Source organism: Lynx rufus, unplaced genomic scaffold (genome assembly GCF_022079265.1).
Source record: "Lynx rufus isolate CCGP_SWC_20201006 ecotype Redwood Valley unplaced genomic scaffold, mLynRuf1.p SCAF_8, whole genome shotgun sequence".
Lineage (NCBI taxonomy): Eukaryota > Metazoa > Chordata > Mammalia > Carnivora > Felidae > Lynx > Lynx rufus.
In genome coordinates, this window is record NW_025814896.1 from 43,347,550 (window position 1) to 43,373,959 (window position 26,410).

Consider the following 26,410-nt stretch of genomic DNA (forward strand, 5'->3'; position numbering starts at 1 on the left):
CCGTCCAGCTGTGGAAATCTGGCTCATCCTTCAAGGTCAGCCAAAAGACACCTCCTCTGAGAAGCCTCCCTGATGCCCTGTCAGAAACAATGCATGTGCCAGGCCTCCCCACTGGCATACCTATGCTACTTTTTCTTTTGTTTGACACCTCTTGTTTTTCTCATGTGACAGTCAGATGTCTGATTTCTCCCCAGGCTGGCTGAGCTCTCCATAAGCACAGAGGAGAGTCTAGGGCCTGTCCCACAGCAGGGTCTCAGGAAACCTCTGCCAATTATTTGAACTTTTGCTACTAATAATATTTAATATTTACTATGTGCTTACAATTATTGCCCTGACACCTCACAATTATTATTTTAGGTTACAGGTCCCAAAATTATGCCCATTTTAGAGATGGACAAACTAAGGCCAAAAAAAAAAAAAAGATAAGTAATTTAGATACGGTTGCATAGTCAGCTAACTCAGATCTGTAGCTTTTAATCAGTACATGACTGGGTGAATTTGCAAACTCTTCTCGGAGAAGCAGTCTCTGATATTTCCATTAATGGAGAGTCAACTCGGTCACAGATGAGGCAACCCCACTGGCTCACTGCTTACTCCAGCTGAAGGTACTCACAGCCAGCAACGCTCCCTGAGACTCTTTACTCGGTCTTAAAGGCCAGGGTCAGGGAGTGACCACAGCGCCCACCAGGCAAGGAGTTTCAGAAGAACAAGACCGTGTCCTCAAGGACATCCTCAGACAGAGATGGAAAGCCGAGAAACAGTCCAGAGCAACCAGGGACAGAGGACTGAGTGAGTGGCCCCCAATCTCCTCCAGCCCCTCGGGTCAGCTGTCTACAAAGCCAGATTGGTAGCTACCCGATGAGTCCACCTATAGCCTTGGGTCCGCCACCCCCTGCAGGACTCCCCACATCCTACAGAATGCTCTGCCACCCCGGAGAACCCTCCGCCCACCCCAACCTAAGGTGCCAACCTGACTACACAGAGATCAAACTTGAACTGATTCACTGGTGCTAGGAACTAAAAAAAGAAGCCTTGTATCCAACCCGGAAGAGTACACACCATAGGATTCCATTTCTGTCATGCCCAAAACCAGGCCTGGTAATCAATGCTGCTACAAGTCACACTAGTGGTGCCTCATGGAGGGAAGGCGATAGTGACAGAGGGAGAAGCAGGAATTCTGGGCACAGGGCGTACGGTAGCCCTCCTTATCCGGGGGTTCACTTTCAGTGATTTCAGCTACCCGTGGTCCACTGTGGTCCGGAAGTAGACGGTCCTCCTTCTGACATAACATCAGGAGGTCAGTAGTATCCTAACGCTACATCACAATGCCTAGGCCATTCACCTCACTTCATCTTATCACGTAGGCATCTTATCATCTCACACATCACAAGAAGGGGGAGTACAGTACAATAAGAAACTTTGAGAAAGAGAGACGACATTCACTGAACTTTTATTACAGTATATGGCTGTAACTGTTCTATTTTATTACCAGTTTGTTATTGTTGTTAATCTCTTATTGTGCCTACTATATAAATTAAATATTATCGTAGGTATGTATATATAGGAAAAAGCATAGAATATATAGGGTTTGGTACCACGTGTGGTTTCAGGCATCCACTGAGGTCTTGGAACGTGTCCCCACGGATAAGGGGGTACTGCTGTATTCTGTTTCTTGGTCTGGGTGCTACTTATATGGGTGTGTTCACTCTGTAAAAATTCCTAAACTCGTCAAACTATATGCTTATGATATGTGTGCTCTCCTGGATGCAAAAATCCACTTCACTAAAGGTTTTTTAAAAGGAAAAGAGAAACTTTTGAGTATCCCAACCCACTCTCTAAGGTGGGGGACACTCTTCCCAGGCCGGGCAAACAGCTCACGGCCAGCAGTCTAAGAACAAAACCGTGTGATAGGAGCTATAAAAGAAATCTGAATACACAGGATCGGAGAAGGGCCCTGTGTGAGGATTGAGGAGGGAGGAGTAGACATTTTCCCATCCCACCAAGATGCCAGAGGAAACCCCAAATTCTGAAAGGGCTTGAGGATCAGGAGACTATATATAGTAAATTCTATGAGGCTATAGGGAGAATGGGTCATGACCAGGTTGGGGTTGAATGGTTAGGATGGGATGGGTTGAAATGAGATGAAATTAAAGAGGATGGAGATGGGATGGGGAGGGGTTGGGGGGTAAGGGGTGGGGCAGGGAGGGGGTGGGATGGGATGGGGATGGAATGGGGATGGAGACAGGACAGGATGGGGTGGGGAGGGGTGGGGTGGGCTGGGGTGGGCCAGGATGGGATGGGACCAGACCGGAATTTGAAAATGGAACCTGGATTATAAAGAGCTTTATATGAAACTCATCAAGATGAGGAGTTGGGATTTCATCTTGCCCAGAGTTGGAGAATTTTTAGCAGGGCAGGGGCACCCTTAGCATTGTCCTCAAGGGATCCTTCTGGCCGGTGTGGAACTATGGGCCTCAAGGAGAAGCCTAAAGGCCAGATGTTTCTAAATTAAACTAACAAGATTTTACCCAGTCAGATGGGCCAGAGGAGAGGCGAATGGGCACTCCCAGGATTCTCTGTGAATTGAGCTGGTGAGGACCTAGATCCATGCTCAAGTCGGGGAACTCCGTAAAGTCCAAGGGAAGGAAAACACTTGCCCGCTTCACAGAGGAGCTGAGTGTTTCCTCCTCTTTCTGAGCTCTCAGGACCTGATTCTGAGACAGCTCACACCCCAACAAAGGAGGAAAAGACACCACCAGTGGGACCACAAGAACCCATTCTAGCAGGCAGCCGGACGAGGGCTGAATGAACTATGCCCCCCCGCATTGCACCAGACGTCACAGCCCAGAATGCTTCCAGCCAGGGATCTGTCTTAAACGGCCCCAGAACTTGGACCATCATCACATCTCTTCCAGAGGCAAACAGCCTCAGAAAAGGGGCTTGCCTGGCCCACCGCGACTCAGCCGGCTGGTGGCACAACCAGGAGCTGGACCGAGATGCACTGGCCCCAGATGCCCCATCCTGCAGTCTTTCCAGAAATATGACACTGCTCCAAGCTCCCAATTTAGCTCTTTGGTGGCGAGGGAGCAGGAGCTCTGTCGGCCAGAACAGCGAAAGCAACCGCGAAGCACACGCCCCTTCCTCACCTGTATGCGTGCGGACGTGCCTCTTCAGGTCAAAGGTGTCGTTGAAGCCCTTGCCACAGAAGGTGCACAGGTGTCTCTTCACCTGGTTGTGGCACTTGAGGTGGCGGTTGAGCATGCGCTGCAGGCGGAAGCCCTTGCCACACAGCTCACAGCTGTGAACCGCTGGGTCGCTGCATGTGCCTGTGGTGAACTGGGACAGAGAGAGGGGGGGTGAGGGTCCCGGCGCAGGCGGGCACCCCCAGCGGGCTCAGCCTGGAGCCCACCTCCCCGTGTGGCCAGGCTGCGGCTCCTGACCCCTAAGAACTTCCAAGCGGGTTTTGGGGAAGGTGAAAGAGATCACTGGCTGCTCCTCCCAGCATTCATTCTCCCCTTCTTCCTGAGAGCAGACTTCTTCTTTTTTTAAAAATTTTATTTTGAGAGACAAAGCACAAGCAGGGGAGGGGGTAGAGAAAGAGGGAGAGAGAGAACCCCAAGCAGGCTCCCCACTGTCAGCACAGAGCCCGATGTAGGGCTCGACCTCACAAAAGAGAGATCATGACCTGAGCCAAAATCAAGAGCCGGACACTTCACCGACTGAGCCACCCAGGTGCCCCCCCCCACACACAGTTCCCTTCACCTTAGAACAGACTTGTGTTCCCTGCCCCCAGCTAAGTGTCTATACTTGCCAGCCTGATAGCAAGTCATGGCCACAGGACGAGCAGGCCAGTGAAAACTACACTCCTCTCTGGGGGAAGATGGGGCCCTCTTCCTCCTTTTCTCCTTCCTGCTGGCTACACCTCCAACTGCCCCTTTGGACCATGACAGGGAAGCCAGTGCTGAGGATAGAAGAGCAGAAAGAAGGGAGTCCAGGTCCTGATGACGTCATGGAGCCCGCCATAGAGTCCCCAAAGACAGCCACAATCCACTCCTTCCTCCCTGTGCCTGCATGCTGCTCTACTCATCAAGAGACGGAAACCATTTCCTCTCCCCTGGGATGGAGGCAAGTTCTAGGTCTTAAGAGACTTTGCAGCTTCTATATGTTCCCTCGTGGAAGCCAGCTGCCATGTAAGACGTCCAAAGCCACCATGCTGTGAGGAAGCCCAAGCAACCGGTGGCCAGTGGTCCGGTGGCGTTGGACAGCAAGGCCATTCGGAGAGGCACTGACGTACCAGATATGAATAAAGCCTCCCTGGACCTCCCAGCCCAGCCCATGGCAGCCACCAGCTAAGTGACTCTGGCTAGTGCTACCCACAGTAGAACCGCCTGGCCGTGCCCCAGCTCCTGATCCGCCAAAGTATCAACAACTAAAATGATCATTTGGGGAAGGGACTTGGTCAGGATCCCACAGCTGCATTAGCAGCAAAACAATAACCAAACCCCAGGCCCTGGGCTCCCAGTCTTGTCTCCCATGGTCCCTCAACCATGCTGGCCGCCTCTAAGGAAGAAAATTGAATCTATAATTAAGTGGTGAAAAACACCAGATCTAATATATTCATCAAAGGTTTCTTAGTTACCAAACCAGATCATTTAGAAGCTTGATCCAATTGCTCTACTACTTATAAAAGGGCCTAATAACCTTATTTTCATACAAACATCATTAGCAGGAAGACTTGGTCCTTGCCTGGCTCCACACACCTCCCTAGCCTCCAACACCAACCACCCCCCTCCCCTCCACCCAGGGTATTGCCCTCCACTAAGACCTAGCTCAACTGTTGCCTCCCTGATGTAGCTAGCTTCTCTGCAGCTTCTGCCCAAACTGGTTTCCTGTACCCCTAAGGCCAAGGCCCTTAAACCCCAGCATGCACACGGATCCCCTGGGGGGCTTGTTAAAACACAGATTCTGATTCAAGAGATGTGGTGGAGTCTAGACACGGCAGTTCTAACCAGCTCCCAGGAGATGCCACTGTGGCACAGACCATCCTTGAGACATGAGGCTAGGGTACTGGCCCTCACACAGTTCAGTACTTGATTCCACTATTTCCAGAAGGTTCCATCATGCACAGATGTTTCGTCATAGTTCATCTGGTTTCCTCGACTAAATGCCTTTGCAGAAGCCAGGAAGTGTTTGTGCACACTCCTGCCCCCCACACCCCAAGCTCAGACTCAGGCCAGTGCACAGCGTGTTGATGGGCAATGGCTCACAGGTGGCAAAATACAAAGAGACTTGGGGAAGGCACAAGACCCCAGAACAGGGTTTTTCGGTCAGCCTCCTTGTCTGCTTGGAGCTTAATTTGTCTCAGCTGACACTGGAGTGCCCTCTCTGCAACAGGCCCTGTGCTCAGAGCTGGAAGCAATACGTCACCAGGATGACATCCCAAGAAGCTGCCAGTCTAGTAGGGAAGGAGATCAGTCAAAAGGCCCCTGATATCTTGGAAGCCCGAGGGCACAATGGACACCTCAGAGAGGCACCTACCCCAGACATAAACTGTGAGGGAAGGCACTTCCAGAGGAAATGAGCTCCTCAGCCAGTCAAAGATAAGGAGGAAGAGGAGGGCAATGGCAAAGAATATTCCAGAAGAGGGCAGTGGAAAAGAGAGAGACTGTGTGTGGTTCCACATGGCTAGCCTGAGCCATAGAGCCGTGGTAGCAGAGCAGGGCAGTGTCCTCCTTGGGGCTCTACCTCAAAAGGCAGAGGGGCCCCTGGAAGCTACAGTGGAGGACAGCCTCGGGGGTTGGGTTGTTGACCCAGTGGGTAACCATCCTGGGCCTCCAACTCTCATGTCCCACCTCTGCCCTGCATCCCCCAAAGAGGGTTGGGCCTGGCATTTGTCCTGAGGGAGACCCAGCTGAGCCCAAGACTTTCCTATTTCTGTCACCAGGACAGGTCAGGTCTTCTCCTTGCCCAGAAGTCCCCATTTTGGTCATTTCAACCCTTGCAGGGATGTGAAAAGACTAAATATGGCCCAAGCCTTCGCAAACTGAATACCTGGAGCTCCTCGAGGCCATGTCTACGCAGGAAAAAGGCCATTGAGAGCTAGCAAGTGCCTAATAAAGCAGAACATAGACAACTAGCCCAGGTAATTTGATTGAGAACGTGCAGAAAGCTAGAACTGTCTTCCTGCAGAATGTTCTTAAGGATTTGCCAACTTACAGTCCAAACCCAAACTCCTGTTTACCTTCTATTACAGTCCCAGATGAAAACCTCAAATCACTGGCATTATTTTGCTTGAAAAGAATAAAATCTTGAAAGATAGAAAGGAGATTTGTGACATTTTGAGGGAGTGCAGGGCCAATGGATCATCTGAGCAAGCTACAGAATGCCTTTTAACACAGGAGAAAACATGATAACGGGGGAGGAGACTGAGGACTAACCGCCCTCCCCCAGTCCAAGGGGGAGTTTCCTTCTGGTTTTCTTGGAACAAAATAGAAATTCTCCAAATGTGCCTCAACAAAGGCAATTTTTTCACTTCTCCACCATCATACACATCCCCATTCCACAGGATGGAAAACTGAGCCAGCACCCAGGGGTTCATTTCGGGGAATTTCCCTAAGGTGCACCCTCCAATCCCTGAAGCACTGTCTGCCACCTCTCTATACCTATGACCAATCCAGCACCCAGACATTAACAAATTCTATTTGAAGCCTTAAGAGAGCCTTGTTGCAAGATCTAAGAATGAACTAATGGCAAAAGATCATGGCTGAAGAAGCCAGCTTCTGCCAGACTGTTTCACTTCTCAGAAAGGAAGGAATATTTGTAGGATAAATTCCTACATGTGAAATTTATCCCACAGAGTGTATTTCACACATCAGGTACCCTGAAATTCTGTCTGTAACGGCAAAAGGCCAGGAAATACCTATATGTCCGTCAAGAGGGACTGTTAAAAGATGCTAGAACCATATAATCAAAACAGCTAGAAAAAGGAAAGAGTATCAGCTGCCAGACACATGAGTGAGCCCTCTGATGTCCAGCCCAGTCAAGCCCCCAGAAGATTCCAGGCGGCTGCCATCTGACTGCAACCGCAAGAGAAACCGCAGGCAAGCATGGCCCAGCTAAGCCCAGTCAATCCTCAGAACTCGAATTCAGAATAATAAATTAAACTACTAAATTTGGGGTAATTTGTGAAAGAGCAATGCGTAACTGGAACTGTAAGAGATGTAGCACATTCTCTCCAGAACATCAGATCTGCCACATTTCCTAATGTTCTCTCCCAGGATGGGCTGCAGGGTACAGACAACACATCTGATTCTTGGAATGACATCTCATGGGTTAGAGGGCCAGCAATCCCTCCCCAGGTCACACGTCAGCTCACTGGGCCATCTTTACAATGTTTACGCATGTTTTTTGTTTTTGTTTTTTTTAATGTTTATTCATTTTTGAAAGAGAGAGACAGAGAGAGACAGAGAGGGGAGGGCAGAGAGGTATACACAGAATCCAAAGCAGGCTCCAGGTTCTGGGATGTCAGCACAGAGCCCGACGCAGGTCTTGAGCTCATGAACCTCGAGATCATGACCCGAGCTGGAGTCGGACACTTAACCCAATGAGCCACCCAGGTGCCCCGTACACAGGTTTATACCTAACACTGAACCTCCTAAAAGTTCAAAATAAGGTTAACCAGTCTTACCTTGTTACTCTGCAAGTAGACCCAAACTAGTTACATCTTGGCTATCTTAGTTACAAAATGAGAGTGCAGTGAACAGACAAGAAATGCTGAGTATCAAATAAAAACCTAGACCGGCTGTCATCTATTTGCGGGATGTCATTTAATATCCCTGAGCCACAATTTCCCACGTGTAAAAATGATAAAATGGCAGGGCACCTGGCTGGCTCAGGTGGTAGAGTGTGCAAGTCTTGATCTCGGGGCTGTGAGTTTAAGCCCCGCATTTGTGTAGAGATTTTTAAAAATGATAAAATGGTATTAGATGAGCCATCTTCAGAAGTATGAGGATCTGACAGCACAGTTCTGTTCCTTTTTCTTAAGTTCAAGCCCTGATCCACCACTTACAGTCTGTGGGACGTAGGCAGGTAACTCCCCCTCTCTAAGCCTTAATTTCATCACCCGTAAAATGTGGACAATAACTATATTTGCCTCTCAGGATTATTAAGGAATCAAATAAGAAAAGCTACTTAAAAAGGACCTGATGGTCAATAACTTATCACTCTTATAGACCAGTTCCAAAGTTCTGGGATCCTAAGTTAAAGGTAATTGGTCAAAATCCCTTGATTCTCCATTGGCCTTGTGAATTTTCCCTCTGATTGGGAAAAAGAAGAGAAGTGACCTTCAATGTGAGCTGCCAACTCCCAGTCCTTCCGCCACGACTCTGAAATCCAAAAAGTTCTGAAAACCAACATTCTCACATATCTCGTGTTAGCAGTAAAACTGGACCTGAGCAGACATGAAGCCGTGCAGACTTGATCCCGTTGGGGGTCAATATTCATGTGTTTTGATATGGAAATCACTAACATGTTTAATTATAGGCTACTGCTCCAGACCTACCAGGGTGGCATATGCAGCATGCCACCTTCTGGAAAAGCTTGACAGTCTCACCCTTAATCAAAAAACAACACTTTGCAAAAGGCTTACTAATGAAATGGGGAAGCTACCGTGGACAGTGGGAGAGGACATCAATCTGGACATTAATTCAGGGCAAGAAAGATGAAGAGAGACTGAGTGGTTCTCCAACCCCATGGCTGGGCGCTTTCTTGCTTGCTGTCCTGTTTTCTGCAGGACCTTGGCTTTCATTTTAAAAAACACACAAGGTTCCCCTCTAGTTCTTCTTTAAAAAAAAAAAAAAAAAGTCTTTGCAGTAAAAACAAACTGATCATTGTATCAGGGCTGTGGAAAACTTCAGGAGTGTTGGGGGAGGTAAGGACTTAGGCTGGCCCCCGACCAACTTGAAAGCTGGCTAAGGTCATTTACCTGTCAAACTTCTAAACCAAAAAAAAATGAAATGAAAATCCTTTATTGTCTGTTGATGCTTCCACCAGACAAGTCTATTAAAGTATTAATGGTCCTATTTCCTGTGGGAGAGTACTGCGTCCAGGCCACCTTGTGGGGGCCGTTTGGACAAGACTTCCAACTGACACATTTGCTATGCTTCAGCATTAACACATGCTAAGCACAGAGCGCCTGGCTGCCTCAGTTGGTAGAGCACGGGACTCCTCATTTTGGGGTGGTGAGTTCAAGCCCCATGTTGGGCATACAGATTACTCAAGAAACAAAACAAAACATGCTAAGCATATTGCCCAATTCCTTTGGGACAAAAGACTCCCTCCTGGTCCCTGTACCATTTCTTTAGGCTTCACCGCTCTGCTATATTGGTAGAATGGAGAACCTTCTCAAATGCGGTGATAATGAAGAGTATCCTTAGAATCCAGAACAAACTGAGGTTCCAAGAGATCTAACCTGCTCTTGGTCACCTGACTTATCGGTGCACACACTGAGATTCTGGATGTGGCCTGTTGTCTGCAAAACTTGTGCCTACGCTTCCCCTGGACAGGCCCACGGGTCTGGGCATGATGTGGGGGAAAGGGAGGGGATGAATCCTATTGTTTGTCTCCTATCACAGCTTCCTGTCAGACCATCAATGCTAATGGCTGTGGTGTCAAAGATACCTCCTAAAATGCAATACAGCAACCCTAAAAAAACAAGGATCCTTGGGTTGAGCTTTGCTACTAAAAACTGTGATAAATTCAATGAACACACCTCCCGCCCCCCTCCCCTCAGGGCTTTACCTTTCTTTCCTTGCAAATGAGGGGACTGGACCACACAAGCTTTAAAGTTCCCTGTAGTGGATCCTACGGATGGACACTCTTCTCAGCAACTATTTCTACTTTTTCTGGTGCGCCTTCCCATACTGCAGAGGCTAAAAAGCTACCAACTGCATTTCCCAGACACCTTTACAGTTACAGGTTCTAGATGTGACTGGGGTTCCGCCAATGACCCACACTATCAAGAGGTTTGAATTTGGGCCTGAGTTAACTGGACAGAGGCAGGCACATGGCAATCACTCTATACTCTACATCAGTCGGTAGCCATAGAGGCAGAAGGTGGACCTCCCTTGGTGGCCCAGTTCTGCAGTGTGGCTCTGGGAGTTCAATCCTGGTATTTTAGCCCATTTACTACCCTATCATTAACCATTCCCAGCTGAAGCTAACTACAGTGGATTCTGTTGTCTGCAGCTAAACCCACTTCACCTATGTTCAAATTAAAAGCTGGTGCAATTAACACTTACATGGTTCCCCCATTCCTTTTCCCCCTTTTAATTAATCTGGCCTTTTTCGAGCATCTAGTCCAGATATTTCCCCAGATTTACATTTTCTTCTCGCCTATTTTCCTCCAAATGTTGTCATTTACATCTTGGGACTGTTGATTCCTTCTTCCCTGCCTGTACTTCTGTCCTATGTTGACCTATGTCCTCCTATGAGTCAGGCATTACTGTACCAGGTGCTGGGGATTCAAGAAGCCCAGGAGGAATGTCCCTTGCCTTTGGTGGGTCTAGAGTCAAGAAGAGGAGCCTGGTCAGCCAAATGTAAGGGACATGGTCAGTGAGTTACAATAGGGGTGGGGTGAGGGGCATCCAATTCTGTCTTATAACAGACAATAGGTAAGGAGTTAGGGACAGAGCTATGTTCTCTTCCAAATATCAAATGGATGGGTTTTTTAAAACTACTGAAATCCGTGATTCACAACATATCTAAAAATAAACAAGTTGGCCATAGCTATGGAATTCTGGTGACCCAACTGGTTATCTTGAAAACTGGTAAATAAATCTTATCTGGCCTTTCCTGAATGAACTGTCTCACTGGGAACTAAACAGCAGATGAGGTGAAGTGTATCTCTGTACAAGAATATCAACTAATAAACAAAGGACGGAATATCACAACCCCTAATAACCTACAATATTTAGACCCTGAATATCAACAACTGCTGACATCACAGAGAGACAACCAAATATTATGTGCTTTCTGGATGTTAATAGGTGCCCCCCACTGTGACAGACTATTTGGCTAAAACAAATATACCTGATCAGACACCTAAAGCAGTGTTGATAGAACTTTCTGCAATGAAAGAAATGTTCTAATCTGTACTGTTCGATACAGTAGCCTCCGCTCACACCGCTCACACCTGAAATGTGGCTTGTGCAACTGAGGAACTTAATATTTAATTTTACTTAGTTTAAATTTAAATTGTCACACGTGACTTTCGCTACTACACTGGGCAGTGCAGCTGCAGAACCAACTACCCATTTTTTTAAAAAAAATTTTGGGGGTGCCTGAGTGGCTTAGTTGGTTAAGCGGTCGACTTTCGGCTCAGGTCATGATCTCACAGTCCGTGAGTTCAAGCTCCGTGTCGGGCTCTGTGCTGACAGCTCAGAGCCTGAAGCCTCCTTCAGATTCTGTGTTTCCCTCTCTGCCCCTCCCCTGCTCTCTCTCTCTCTCTCTCTCAAAAATAAAGAAACATTAAAAAGAATTTTTAATTAAAAAAATAAAATAAAATAATTTTTTAACGTTTATTCATTTCGGAGAGACAGAGCACGAGTGGAGAGTGGCAGAGTGAGGAAGACACAGAATCTGAAGCAGCTCCAGGCTCTGAACTGTCAGCACAGAGCCAGACGTGGGGCTCAAACCCACTAACAGCAGGATCATGACCTGAGCTGAAGTCAGACGCTTAACCAACTGAGCCACCCAGGCACTCTACCCAATTACCTATTTAGAGAAAATCTAGGAGACCGAGGAGCATTAGCCTTTGTGGTGATGCATTCCTCAAAATCCAGATCGTTAGAAACTCTCCAAGCAAATTACTCATCTCTTCAATAATTAACTTGTAAGGAAATGGACAAGAGATGGGGGGTGGGGGGAATGTGTAAATTAAAAGAGACCTGAAAGACATGTCAGTCAATTACAATGTATAGACATTGTGTGGACCGGACTCAGCAAACTGGAAAAAAAAAAAAAAAGTATGAATTTATGAGACAATTAGCAATGTGAACACCATTGTTAACATGGGTGTGATCGTGTACCTTGATCTTTATCTATCACAGGCACATTCTGAGTTATTTATGGTTGAAATAATAGGATAACTGAGATTTGCTTCAAAATCACATGTCAGGTGTTAGATGGGGGCTGGATGGGCAGGACCAGCCATAGAAGAACGGTTGTTGGGGTGGGGTAACGGGCCCTATGCCTCTGAAAGTCTCCACAAATGAAAAATGATGAGAAAAAAAAAAGGAAAAAGACTACTGCACCTTCACATATCTGGCACTACTTGAAGACTCAGACTACAGAGCCAGGTAAAAGACCAAAAATACTTTAGAAGGAATTCTACACTCAGTTCCTTTTGAAGTATCCTTGGAAGAGGCCAAAGGAAGGGAACAGAAGGGGAAAAGGAGGAGATTCATTTGCTATTCTATACTTGCACCTGGGTCCCACCACCCACTGAGACAGGAAGGAAAAACATCAGTCAATTGACTGATTTCACTTCAGAGTTACTTAGTTTCTGATAAACCTTCAAAGGAAGGGCAATGGTGATCAGGGTGTCTGGGGGTCTCTGCTCCACAGCTAGATTCCTGCAAATGGGCCCAGGACAAAAGAGACTTAAAGCCACCTAGACCTGTCACGACCGCCTTCTCAGATGCACATGATCTACCCCCCACCCCCCCACCCCCGAATCTGTTTGGAAAATTACTGAATCCTCAGCAGTAAAGAGACGATTTTGCAAACAGCACTGAGGCACACAGAAGGCAGACAGGCTGGGAAGAGCCATTTTCCTAACCAGCACCTAGGACTCCTTTCCAGATCTACTCACAAGCACAACCAGATTGGCAAATCCCTAGTCCCCACTGGAGACAACAAAATACCGGACGTTAACGAAATCTGCCATCCATCACTATTAAACTAACTTCCTACTGGCAATTTATACATGCACATAAGTGCTAGACATTCTGCAGCCCTTATTTCATCTAACCGTCACTTCTGAGAGGCTGATTCCATTGCTCTTCCATTTTACAGATGAGGGAAGTAAGACTCAGGACAGAGGGGACCCTGGGTGGTTCAGTCAGTTGAGCATCTGACTTCAGCTCAGGTCATGATCTCATGGCTCATGAGTTAGAGCCCTGCTTCGGGGAGCCCTGCTTCTTTCTCTCTCCCTCTCCCCCTTGCTCACTTGCACCCTCTCTCTCTAATACAAAAGAAAAAAAAAAAAAGACTCGGGACAGATAATATATCTCTAAGACAGCTGGTAAGATGGACCCAACTGAGGTCTTCCTTCTCAAAACCCTTCCAGAGCCCTCCTCCGCCTGCCCAAGCGCACCCCCACCTCTTGGCTTGGCCCCTTCACCACCTCATCCTGTCCCAGTTTCTCACCTCCCACTTGCTCTCTGACCCAGCAGGTCCATTTTCTATCTTCGGGCACCATAGCTTTGAGTCCTTTACTGACTCAAGTTTTGGGGTCAGCCATACGCCCCTAAAGCCTGACTCTCCCCCCCTTCCTCACCCTCAAATCCACACCAAGAAAACTTCCCTGCTCAGAATTACATCTTTGCACATGCTTTAGCATTCCCTTTGCTGTAACAGAGTTAATAATTAGTATTTGTGTCTCCCCACCAACCCAGACATCCCAGCTACAGTTAAAGGGCACCTACCATATTCCCCTCTTTACTCATTTATTTTCACCACTCTATGAGGTAGGTTTCATTATTATTCCCATTTCACAGACAAGGAAACAGAGGCCCAGAAAGATTAGCAACTTGCCTAAAGTCACACAGCTAAGAAGTGACAAAACCAGAGCCTGGGGGCTTAACTGTTTCGGTCAAATGATTCTAGAACACCAGGCTGGGAACATTTTTATCTCCTGGCTGCCTAGCACACAGCAGGCACTCCAAAAAATTACATGGGATGTTGCCTCTCTCCACAGGGCACTGGCTCAAACCTGCCCCTCCTCTCCTCCTCTGAGCCAGCTGCTTAGTGAGTGTCTTGAAGTTATTCAAACTCAATCATTATGCTTCATGCATGGGCCTCATTCTTGAGTGGTATTTCTTTTCTTCTAGTTAAGAAACTAATTTTTTTTTAATTTATTTTAGAGAGAGAGAGCCCACCAGCAGGGGAGAGGGGCAGAGAAAGAGAGAGAGAGAGAGAGAGAGAGAGAGAATCTTAAGCAGGTTCCATCCTCAGCGTGGAGCCCGAGGAGGGGCTCGATCCCATGACCCTAGGATCATGACCTGAACCAAAATCAAGAGGATGCTCAACAACTGAGCCACCAGACGCTTGGAGAACCTAATTCTTAAGAGTCCAGCATATTTTTCACAGAACTAGAGAATTACCCAATATGCTAAGTCACGGGCTATTTGGACAGTCATTTGAAAACGGCCAATACCACAGATGATAATTCTGGAGGCTTGGAGCATCTTAACACCAAGATATCTCCTATTTTCAGACGGAAGCTGAAAGGGAAAAGGAATCTAAGTATCCTCAGTAAACAAATAAAACTTCTCCGGAAGCTATGCTAAGGTTGAGGAGCAAACTCACCACCCCGCAGCCCTTGGGGCGGTTTGTAGGCAAGATCACAGAAATAAGATTGTGGTTTATTTATTCCTTTAATCCAGGGCTACGATGGCACTGTTTACCTGAGACAAGAGAGAGCTCCTAAAATGCTGGTTAAGGGACTAGACCTTTCTCCCCTGCCACTTTCTTCCCAGGATAATCTGGGAAATTGGGGGACAGAGGGGCAAACGGACCACAGTCAATCCCAAAACAACGTTGCAATTGTCCTTCCAGCCCGGTGATAAATATGCAAGTGGGACACTTAGTAGAATTTCCTGGAGGGCAGAGCTACCAGCCTCAGGCAAACTGTCCCCTCCCACTTAACCCCATCTGGCCCAGAAAAGCCTCAGGCCAGCTGACTTTGAACCTCAGCAGCACCACTTACCAGCGAGCAGCACGCGGCACCGCAGTAACCTTTAAAGAGGTCTTTTCCCGAGGATTCCAGCTCCAGCCTCTAGCCTCAATTGATAACCAAATGCACCCTAGCCCGCCCCCAAGCTAAACCCCAGGAACCAGGAACATGCATAGGGAGGGATGGCCTCGCCCAGGAAAAGTAACCTAGTGTCACCCAATCCACAGCGAACACTGGAGTTCCTCCTCCCCATACCCCCATACCCCTCCCCCCCCCCCCCCCCCCCCCCCCCCCCCGGCAGCTGGGCTGCAGGACCGCCCTGGAGCGCTCCAGAATTATCGCCCACTAAGAGGGCCTGGAGCCCGCAGAGTCCCACCAAGCTCGGAAATGGGGTCATGTGATTCCTAAAACACCACTCCCTGGCTCCAGCTGACTGAGTCAGTGGAATGGGATTCCTTAATCTTGGGGGTAGCGGATACATTTGAGCAGGCGATCATGCAAGTTCTACCCAGAAAAGCCAGATGGGTGTCCTGATAAGATGTCGCCTACAATTCTAGAAGACTAGGGGGAGGGGGTTGCTGAAGGATGGTAAGGGAGGGTAACAAACACTCCAACCCACTGGGGGCGGGGCACTGAGGCAATTTTCAGGTGAACTCCTTTATCCATCAGTTTAATTAAAGAAGATTGGAGAGGTATGACAAATTTAAAGTGCCCAGCACAGGCCTCGAGTCTAACGGGCACTCCATAATTGTCACTGGGAATAGCTGTTATTGGCCACTGTGTGCCAAACTGCCGCCTCGGTCTCCAGAACGCAAGTAAGTGTGTGGAACTCAGAATTCACATAGCGCTAGGAAATGCGCCCCAGAGAACGCAATTGCTGAGAGCCTGGGTCCCTCCTTTCTGAACCCGGGAACCCCGACGGCCTGGTGATTCTTCAGGCCCCGCACACACACTGGGCTGCTGGAGGGAGGAAGCTGGGCCTGGGTCTTTTAAGCAGTTCCAGAGGCCACCCCGGCAGACTGTGCCGGCTCCAAGGCTCAGCGGCGCGGGCCGCTGGCTACCCAGCAGGCGGGAGGACGCGCTGAGCCGCCCTGGCCGAGACCCAGAGGCAGGTGCAGGAACTGCGCGGCGGGCGCGCTCGGTGCCGGGGTGCACCGGTGCCCGGGTGCGCGGGCGGGAGCTGCAGGGAGGGGCGCGGGTTCCCGGAGCCCGACGCCAGGGCGTGGTGCAGGTGGCGGCGGGGGCAGAGTCGACACCATACCTTGATTTTCGACCTAGCGACTGGGCGCTGCATCGCCGCCAGGTGTCCACCCGGGCCCTCTGCGTCGCCAGGCTCCGGGATTTCGCGCTCGGGGGCGCGCGGGGACGAGCTGCTCTCGGCGCCTCCAGGCTCCCCCGCGCTGCTGCTGCCGCCGCTGCTGCTACTGCCGCCGTCGCTGCGGCAGTCCTCGGGGGGGTCGTGGAGCAGACGGCCCAGGCCCACTGCGGAGGGAGGGGCGGCGCCCCGACACAGACACGCGGCGTCAGGCCCGGGAGTCCGCGGCAGTTTGACCTGCGGGCGGTGCCGCCGCCCCGCCCTAGACCTGGGCACCAGGCCAAGTGGGCAACACGCGGGGGTGGGCGAGAGAGTCCCCGGCTCGGCCTCCCGAGCGAGCACGGGGTTGGAGGGGGGGGGCGGCTCCTCGGTCCCATTCCCGCGCCCACAAGGAACCGAGGGCCTTGGGCGGCTGGGGACACTACGCGCCAAGTTGCCTCTCCCTGGGATGAGGGGATAGGGGTCTGACTTCAACCTACCTAGCCCGAGTGGCTGACGGATCCTGGGGCGACTCTATGAGGGCATGGGACCGAGAGGAGCCCCTACTGGCCTTCAGTCTCCCCTCCTGGGCCACCTCGTCCCGCGCTGCAGCCAACGGTCCCGCCGCCGGGCAATTACAGGCGCCCATTAGGAGGAAGGGGGCGCAGGGCGTCGCGGGTTCCCCAGCCTCTCCCTCTCCGTCTTCACGCGCCTCAAGGACCTCCCCCCGCCCCGAAAGAGGGGGCATAGGGTGGGCAGTCCGGCCCCCGCGGTGAGCTGAGGGGACCCGGACACCCCTGCCCCCACCACGGGAGTCCCGCGCCCAGGCCCGGCCCCCGCGCGGCGCTCACCTGGGATGTAGGTGTCTGCCCTTTCCTCATCCGGGAGCTCATCCCAGCTGCGGACAGAAACCCCCGGGCTCCTCCTCTTCACCAGGAAGACTTTGGGCATGGTGTGGCCCCCTCCCCGGCCGGCGGCCCCCTTCCTGCCGGCTGCTCCCCGATAGGGGCTGCGGCAGTGACTCGGTCCCCGGTTCCCGGCGGCCAGAGCCCACCTTCCCGCCTAGCCTGCCCTCTCCCTCCGCCCCCCGCCGCGCCGCGGCCCAGGCCTCTCCCCCGCACGCCCGGCGACTCCCAGCCTCCGGGCTCGGCGACACCTATGCCTTAAATCGCGGGTGAGACCACGCCGGGGAAAAAGTTTCATAAGGTGGAATAGAAGAGACACCAGGAAACTTGGGAGTGAGCATGCGCCCTGCAACATAACGGTGTCAACAAGCTCGCTACCTGTCCGACCGGTTCCGGCGGCCGGGGCTGCCTGTTCCAGCCCTTCCTTAGGCATGAATGTTTGCAAAAGAATTTAACGTCTGATTCTTCCCCCCCTCCCCTTTTTAAAAAGGGAAGAACGTTTTTTGATCAGCCTCTCGCCCCATTCCCCATCACGAGCACCTCAGGGCAAACTCTTAGAGGTTAACCCCCAGGTCCGCTTCCCGGGGCGTCCATCCTAAGAGCTGGAGCTTCCTGCGAGTTGCACACACCACCACCATCCCCCGCCCCCGGGTGGATTTGTCTCCGACAAGCAAGCAAGAAAATGGCTCAGTTCCTCCGGACTTTGTGGATGGTTTCCGCGGCTAGTTGAAATCCCGGCGGGCGGAAGGGGGAGGCGGCAGGGAGATTACCCAGGGCTCTGTTCTGGTAAAGAGGGCGACTTGGGACTCAAGATCCCCATCATTTACAACAGCCCCCCCCCCAAATAAGCACAGTAATAATATGACTTAAAGCTCGGCAGCTTTAGAACACGTCGTTATTACTGATCTGTGCCACACAATCTGGGGAAAACAAGTCGGCTTGCTCTGCTAAAGCAGCTTCCATCCCAAGACCTACCACCCCAAGAGCCTCATCAACCCAAATAAACACACAATGGAAACAAAAGCCAAGCGCCTGTTATGCAAACGCAGCTCCGAAACAAATCTCTTATCCTTGCCCACTCCCATTACAGTCTTCGCCTAACTGCCCGCTCCCCGAAATCAGAGGCTGGGAAATACCTTTCCCAGTAAATGAAGACGGGCTGCTACTGGGGAGGTGGCTGGAGAGCTTTGTATTTATTTTTGGTTTTGGTTTTTCCTCTCGGGCTTTATTCGCGGAGGGGGAGTTGGGAGAGAAGGAAGAGGAGTTGGTAAGAGAAAGATGCCAAGTTTCTAAGACCAGCAGTGCCGGCGTTTGGGGCGCGCGCTGTCCCTCTCACGGCCCCTGCTCGGGTGCGCCCGGGGACGCGCAGCACTGCCTCCACCGCTGCGGTGGGCGCACCCCTCCTGTGGGTGAGCAGACTCGTGCGGGCTCGGGGGCTGCCGGGGCGCGTCTCGCCAGGAGCTCCCTGGCGCCCGCAGCTCGCCCATCCGCCAGACTCACCTGTCTGTAACCCGACCCGCTGCGCGCCCGGCCCACAGGGCCGAGGAATCGACACAGCGGTTTTCCCCGTCCTCTTCCGCCCTGGAATGGCCCTTGGGGACACAGCAGCCTGGTAACGGATTTCTCGGCTCGGCTGGAGTACTCTTTCCGCGCACGGAGAGGGGGCGCAGCTCTCCTGGGTCTGCGAAGGGGAGAGAAGCGCCATGCCTCGGGGTCTGCCCTCAAGAGGTCACCCTGTCTTGGCTCAAGCCTGTCTGGACTCCAGATTTTCTGAGAACAATCAACGAAGAATGAAAAAGACTTTGATCCGGTTAAGCCGGGTGTGGAGAAGGAAGACATTTCTATAGCGGCACAAGGAAACGAGGCTTCTTTTTAGTCTTTAAGGCTGATGGCGCAGCTTCTGGGAGACTCTGAGGATGTATTTTACCTACCAACAAACTGAAGATTTTCGGAAAGAAGGAGCTTGGTGGAATGAAAGTAAAATAAAGTAAAACTGTGAAATCACAGAATCACCTCCCATCTCAATAAAAATCTTTAGAACTTCCCTTCGTTCAAAATTCCTGATTTCGTGAAAAAGTCAGCCAGCCCCATTAACAGATTTTTTTTTCTTATTGGATTTCAAATCAATGAGTGCCTGAACCACTTTGTCCTTTATCTGAAAAGGCTGTAGAATGACAGACTAATAAGGCTAGAAACCTCGAGAAGCAGTGCAAGGTTTGGGGGATTCGGAATAAAAAATAAGAATAAAGTACACTTGCATTCAAAGATTGTTGGAGGCGCACTTGCTGGCTGGTTTGGGGGGGATTCTGATGTGTTCTCTTTCTCTTTTTCTTGATCGGACTTAGGGGTTTATCAATAGTACTAACATTTTGGAGCAGTCTGTTTTGCTTTTGTTGACTCTTCTTTATTTTAAGGTTAGTTTTCTAAGTAGCTTTCTACGGAGCTGATAAAGCAAGCATCCCCCCAACATAGGATAAGAAATAAACTCAATTCTTTAAAAATCTCAAAGCTAGGCGTTGAAAGAGACAGAAGCAGGGATCCGGCCCACTCCCCGCCCCCACCGCTCCACTGGCTGGGGGAGGGGGGTGGCTGTGCGTAGTGAGTGTCCTTAGTAGGTTTGTATCCAGCCCTGCTTGAATACTTAGCAGTGCTGGGAGCTCACTTTTTCAAAAAGCAGGCTATGCTCTGGTTAGACGACGATGCTGTTGGAAAGCTTTCCTTCTGCTTAATGGAAAGTCTGTTTCCTTGTACTTTCACCTCCCCTCTGCACTCTGCCCTCTAAAGCTGCGGAGACTAGTTCTGTGCCCCCTCCCCCTGGTAGTTCTTCAAATGCAAGAAAACAAGCATGAGTGTTCTCACTTAAGACTTCCTTTCTACAGTAATATGTAGTCAGGTTGAAAATAGACAGGTACAGACCTGTTCAGTGGCATCCTGAGAGCATGAGGAGAGGTTAGGATGTTGGGGAAATATTCCTAAAAAAAAAAAAAAATTTTTTTAACTTTTTGTTGAAGAATAACATAGTGTTAGAAAAAAATGCACAAATCATAAGTACACAGCTTGATACATTTTTACAAACTGAATTCACCTGTGGAGCCAGCACCCCAGGACAAGACCAAGCTGCCTGCTCTGATCACTCCATTTCACACTAGACCAGCTTTTTTGTGGGCACAAGACAGAAAAAAAGAAATATAAGATAGGAAATCTATAATTCCTTTATAGAATTATAAAGGAAAAAGCAAAACAATCACCATTTATAGTCAGTATGATTATCTATGTGGAGAACGGAAGAAACTACAGATAAATGATTGGAATTAATAAGAGTTTAGGAAGGTTGTTTTATAGGAAATCTTTGTGTGTCAGTTGCATTTCTAAATGTCAATAGCATTTAGAAAAATTAAAAATCTAATGAAAAAAATGACCTACAACTGAAACACAAAGTGCCTTGAAATAAAATTTTTTTAATATTGTGGAAGATCTTTGTGGGTAATATTAGAAAAATTTTGATTGGAACACATTAATCAATGGAAAGATTTTTCACAGTAATAGACTAGGAGACTCCGAATGAAAAAGAGGTTAAAAATCCCTAAATTCATCTGTAGACTGAATACAGTTCTTAAATGTACCTGAAAAAAAATATCCTTTTGTGAGATCTGACAAATTTATTCTAAAGTTTATATGAAAGAATAACTAAAACATTATTGTGAAGGCAAGGTGTGTGGATTCACTCTATCAGATATCATTAGTAATTGTGTGACACTGGTACACGGAGACCACTAGTACAGAGGAGAGAGCCCTGAAACAGACCCACACGCATGTGGACTTTGATTTATGACAGAGGGCATCACAGCTCAGTGGGGAAAGATGTGCTATTCAAATATGGAATGGGAACGACTGGTAATCCATTTGGGGAAAAATAAGGAAAACTGAGTAATGCACACACATATCATCAATTTCCAGTGGGTTAAACCTTTAAAAGTGTATGTGTATGTATATGCATTGATAGATAATGGAGAATATCTTTATGACCATAAGATAGGGCAGAATTTTATTTATTTATTTATGTTTGTGTGTTTGCTATTTATTTATCTTATTGAAGTATAGTTGACACACAATGGAGCAGAATTTCTTAAGGGACAAAAAATTAACCATACAAGAACATATTTGATAAACCCGACTGCAGAAAAATTAAGAATGACTTTATCAAAAGACCCGGTAAGGGGAATGATAAACTAAATCACACATTGTGAGAACTTTTGGAACATATTTATCTTATAAATGATTAGAATCTAGGCTATGTAAAGAACTCAAATGTCAGAAGTACCATAAGTTTTAAAAACGACAGAAGACATGAACAGGCATTTCCCAGAAGAGAAAACGTGAATGGCCCATCAACATATAAAAAGATGCTCAGTCTCATTAGTAAACAGGAAAATGCAAATTAAAATGACAATGAAATACTACTTCATGTTTACCAGACTGGCAAAATTAAAAGGTTTGACAATACTACTAAGTGTTGCTTTAGATATAGAACAATAAGACTGTTTATGCATTGCTAATAGGTATATAGATTCATTCAAACATTTTGGGAAAGAGTTTGACTTTATCTGGTAAAATTAAACATACACATATTCAATGAACCAGAAATTCCATTCCAATTTTTATTTTTTCATTTTAAATTTATTTTTAATTGTTAAAAAAATTTTTTAAGTAATCTCTACACTCATCGTGGGCCTCAAAATTCCCAACCCCAAGATCAAGAGACACATGTTCTATGCACTGAGCCAGCCAGGTGCCCCCCGCCCTCTGCTCCCCCCCACCACCAAGGTTTTAAATGTAGAAAAAGTCTTGCACTTTTGCACCAAGAATCACAGACAAGAATATTCATAGTAAAGTCATTCATCATATTCAAAAATATAAAAACCTGAACACGACTAGAATGTACATCGATAACTGATGTTTTGTGATAAAATGCATCTAGTGGAAATGAATGGCCCACAGCCACACATATTAACAAAGGTAAATCTCAAAAACATATTGTTGAATGAAAAAAAGCAAGTTACAGAAGAATTGTAATATGATTCAAATGATTATTAAAAATTAATCAAAGTAAACAATATCTTGCTTGAATACAAACCCACATGTTAAAACCATTAAGCACCAACCAACCATCTGGAAGAATCTCTAGAGAGTTACGCTAAATTAAAAAAAGCAATCCCAAGGTAATGTATTATCTGATTCCATTCATATAACATTCTTGAAATGAGAAAATCATGAAAATGGGGATAAGATTAGTGGTCGTCAGGAGTTGATTTCTAAAAGGGCAACACGAAGGACGCTTGTAGTGATGGAAGTGTTCAGGATCTGTGGTAGATGATACCCAAGCTTACACATGTGATAAAGTTGTATGGAACTAAACACACACACGCGCGCGGGCGCACACACACGACTACAAGTAAAACTGGATCTGAGAAAGACCTGTGGATTGTCTCAATTTCAATATCCTGCTAGTGATACTGTGCCCTAGTTCTATAAAATTTATGCCTGGGGGAAACTGAATGAAAGGTACACAATTGCATGTAAATCTACATGATCTCAATGTAAAAAGTTCAATTTCAAAACAATCAAAAGTTATGAAGAGAGGGGCACCTGGGTGGCGCAGTCGGTTAAGCGTCCGACTTCAGCCAGGTCACGATCTCGCGGTGCGTGAGTTCGAGCCCCGCGTCCGGCTCTGGGCTGATGGCTCAGAGCCTGGAGCCTGTTTCCGATTCTGTGTCTCCTTCTCTCTCTGCCCCTCCCCTGCTCACGCTCTGTCTCTCTCTGTCTCAAAAATAAATAAACTTTTTAAAAAAAATTTTTTTAGTGTTTATTTTTGAGAGAGAGAGAGCACGCGCGAGCGAGTGAGCATGGGTGGGGAGGGGCAGAGAGAGAGAGGGATACACAGAATCCGAAGCAGGATCCAGGTTCTGAGCTGTCAGCACAGAGTCGGATGTGGGGGTCGAACCCACAAACCGTGATATCATGACCTGAGCTGAAGTCAGATGCTTATCCAATTGAGCCATCCAGGCGCCCCAAAAATAAACTTTTTAAAAAATTTGCGAAGAGAGTAGATCTTAAAAATTATCATAAGGGAAAAAATTATAATTATGTGTGGGGATGAATGTTAACTGAACTTATTGTGGTGGTCATTTTGCAATATGTACATGTATCAAGTCATTACATTATATACCTGAAACTAATAACTGTCACATGTCAATTATATCTCAACTTAAACACTAGGCAAAGCAAGAAAATGATACAAAAGTCAGAATAGTTGTAATCACCTGGAATGGGTAGGGAGGGACAAACGGGGGCAGGGATTCCAAGGTACTAATAATGCTGTATTTCTTAACCTGGAGGATAAGAATAATTGTTATTATTTAACCATGTACCCGTATTATAATCACTTTTGTCTGTGTGATATATTTCACAATAATTTTTAAAAGAGAAAACCAGGGGCGCCTGTCTGGCTCAGTCAGTAGAGCATGCAACTCTCAATCTCAGGGTCGTGAGTTCAAGCCCCACGTTGGGCGTGGAGCCTACTTTAAAAATAAATAAATAAAAATAAAAGAAAAAACCAATTAACTTGTGGAGTGGACATGCACCATGCATGAGGAAACCCGTTATTCATCTTAATTTTGGGGTAGTTTTATGTTATGAGTCTCTCTTCCTCACAAGGGAGCCAGAAAATAGTTTTCCCAGACTCCCTTGCTATATACAGTGCAAGAAGGTGACCCAGGTTCTACAACTAGGATACACGCACAGACTCCATTTAGGAAGGAGGCCCTGGTCAGGTCCTGGTAGCCGTGTCCTGTGCTCAGGGAGGGTGGTAGGCCGAGGTGCCCTGGGCCAGAGATGGCAGCAACAGAGCTACTGGAGAAGCCAGGAACTACAGTTTGAGCACCATTTCCGGCTTCTTCCTTATGAGACTGACTCTATGGTTCCCCCGGAGGTTCCGCGAACCGCCTAACATCCTTTAATGAATTGCTTTTCTGATTCAACTAGCTACAGTGGGTTCTGTTGCCACATCTTGGCTCATCTATTCTGCAATTGGCGTTGTCCTGCAGACAGCATTAAGATCTTCAGTTGTTGTCTTTATCAAGGACAAGATTATGGTGCCTCATCATCCCCATTTTACTGTAATTCAGAATAAAAACAACGCTAACCCACAAAATACGTGTGCTTATTTTATTTTATTTTATTTTATTTATTTATTTTTTTTTTACCTGTGCTTATATTAAATGTCTTCTTTCGAATAATTTGCAAGGTTTTGGGTAAACTCACTGAAGAAAAATCCTTATCTCTCTTTCCTTAGTCCCCTGTCTTTCATACCCCCTGCTTTTCTGGAGCCCTAAATATGTGCCTCATCTACCTCTAGTCCCGCCCTGTCCAAAGCAAGAACCACTGGTTGGTCACATGTGGCCACTGAGCACTTGAAAAGGTAGCTGATGTGAACTGAGATGTGCTATACGTGTAAAACACACACCAGGTTTTGCAAACTTACTACAAAAAGACTAATATATTTCATTAATAGTTTTGTATACTGATTTACATGTTGAAACGATAATATTTTGGATGTATTGGCTTAAATAAAATATAGTAATAATATCAGCTTCTGTGTGTTTTCTTGTTTATTTGGGGTTTTTTGTTTTGTTTTTACTTTTTTATGTGGCTACTAGAAAATTTAACATACCGTCTGTGGTTCGCATTTTATTTCTGTTGGACAGGGCTGGTCTACACTGTAATGACTGGCATAAACAGTCTGTGTTGTTCTGAAAGGTGGTCCTTAGTCATCCCCACGTTTTCTTGGTCAGTATTGTGATTTGGAGGATGACAAGAAGTCAACAACAACTTGGCTTCGAAACCTGGCTCTGCCACTGACAATCTCTAAGCATATGGCAAATCATTTAAATTCTTTGAGTCTCAGTGTCTTCATCCCTAAAATGGGATAATAATGTGTCTCTTACCCAACCTCACAAGGTTACTATGAGAATCAAATGGAATCATATTTGTGAATGTGCTTGTAAAAGTATTTTTCTATTGTTCAAATAACAATGGCCAATGTTAGTTAAATGCCTTCTCTGATCTGGACACTGGGTAATGTGCCCCAGACATACTGTTTCACTAAGCAATCCTTTGTGAGAGAGAAAGACTCGTTTTATACCCATCTCTCACAAGAGAGAAAGCAAAGGTTTAGAAAAGTCAGGAACCCCTGTTCTTAAGACTGTCATTAGGGATGCACCCGGGTGCCAAGAATGTGCATCCTGAGCTAAACAGAAAACAGCAGTGAGTCCAAGAGGGCATTCAGTCAGCGCCATGTGCCATGTGGGGGACCCCCTCACCTGCAGGTTACTCAGTTTGTAAACACACTGAGAACTTTCCACAAAAAAAAAAAAAAAAAAAAAAAAAAGACCTCAGTGTGTCTTCCACACTAAAGAGCTCTCTCTGCTCCTGGGCATATCTAAGGTGTACCTGCGGAGGACACCTGGCATTTTCACCTGCCCCCCCCCCCTGGCATCTATGCTGCCTTCCTCCAGTAACTGAACAGTGTAGTTTTGAGCAGGTGGACTCCACCCCCTCTGGAGGAGGCGGGCATCTAACCTGGCTAATTAGAGCCTTTGCCTTGGCCACAGTGATTGCCTCAAGGGCAGGCGTATGAGATCTAAACTGAGATTCCGTTCCCCTGAGGTTGAGAGAGAATAGGACCGAGCCTGGGACAGCCTGCCACTTTTCGCCACCAGCAGCAGCCTGAAGTTGAAGCCAACAGAGAAAGCAAAGCAAGGAGAATGGGAGAGCAATACTGAGTGCTCATGACAGTCCTGGATCTATCCCTGGCTGGACGCCCCCCCCCCCCGCCCCAGCTCTCTTTTTAAAGTTTCTTTATTTTTGAGAGAGAGAGAGAGAGAGAGAGAGAGAGCACAAGCAGGGGAGGGGCAGAGAGAGAGAGAGAGAGAAAGGCAGACACAGAATCTGAGCCCCACACAGGGCTCGATTTCACAAACTGTACGATCCTGACCTGAGCTGAAGTCAGTCACTTAACCAACTGAGCCACCCAGGCGTCCCTCCCTCTCTCTCTTGTGGTTAAGCCCATTGGAATTGTGCTTTCTTACTTACTGCCAAGAGTGTCAACCAAACACCTATTAAAATGACACTGGCTCACTTCTCTGCTGTCCCGTGACTCATGGAAAAGGCAACGTGTCCTTTCCTGGTGAACTGCAA

The 26,410-nt window shown here is 47.7% G+C and overlaps 1 protein-coding gene across 1 annotated transcript in view; it reads right to left on the minus strand.

Annotated features, from left to right (window-relative positions):
• The window catches only part of OVOL2 (ovo like zinc finger 2), a 28,862-nt gene extending 11,661 nt beyond the window's left edge, over positions 1-17,201 (minus strand). Inside the window, exons 1-3 of the mRNA XM_047067717.1 lie at positions 17,102-17,201; positions 16,218-16,438; positions 3,147-3,336 (exon numbers count right to left, since the gene is read on the minus strand). Coding sequence (XP_046923673.1) covers positions 3,147-3,336; positions 16,218-16,438; positions 17,102-17,201 — 511 coding nt within the window. The remainder of the gene's footprint in view (positions 1-3,146; positions 3,337-16,217; positions 16,439-17,101) is intronic.
• Between the last annotated feature and the right edge of the window lie 9,209 nt (positions 17,202-26,410).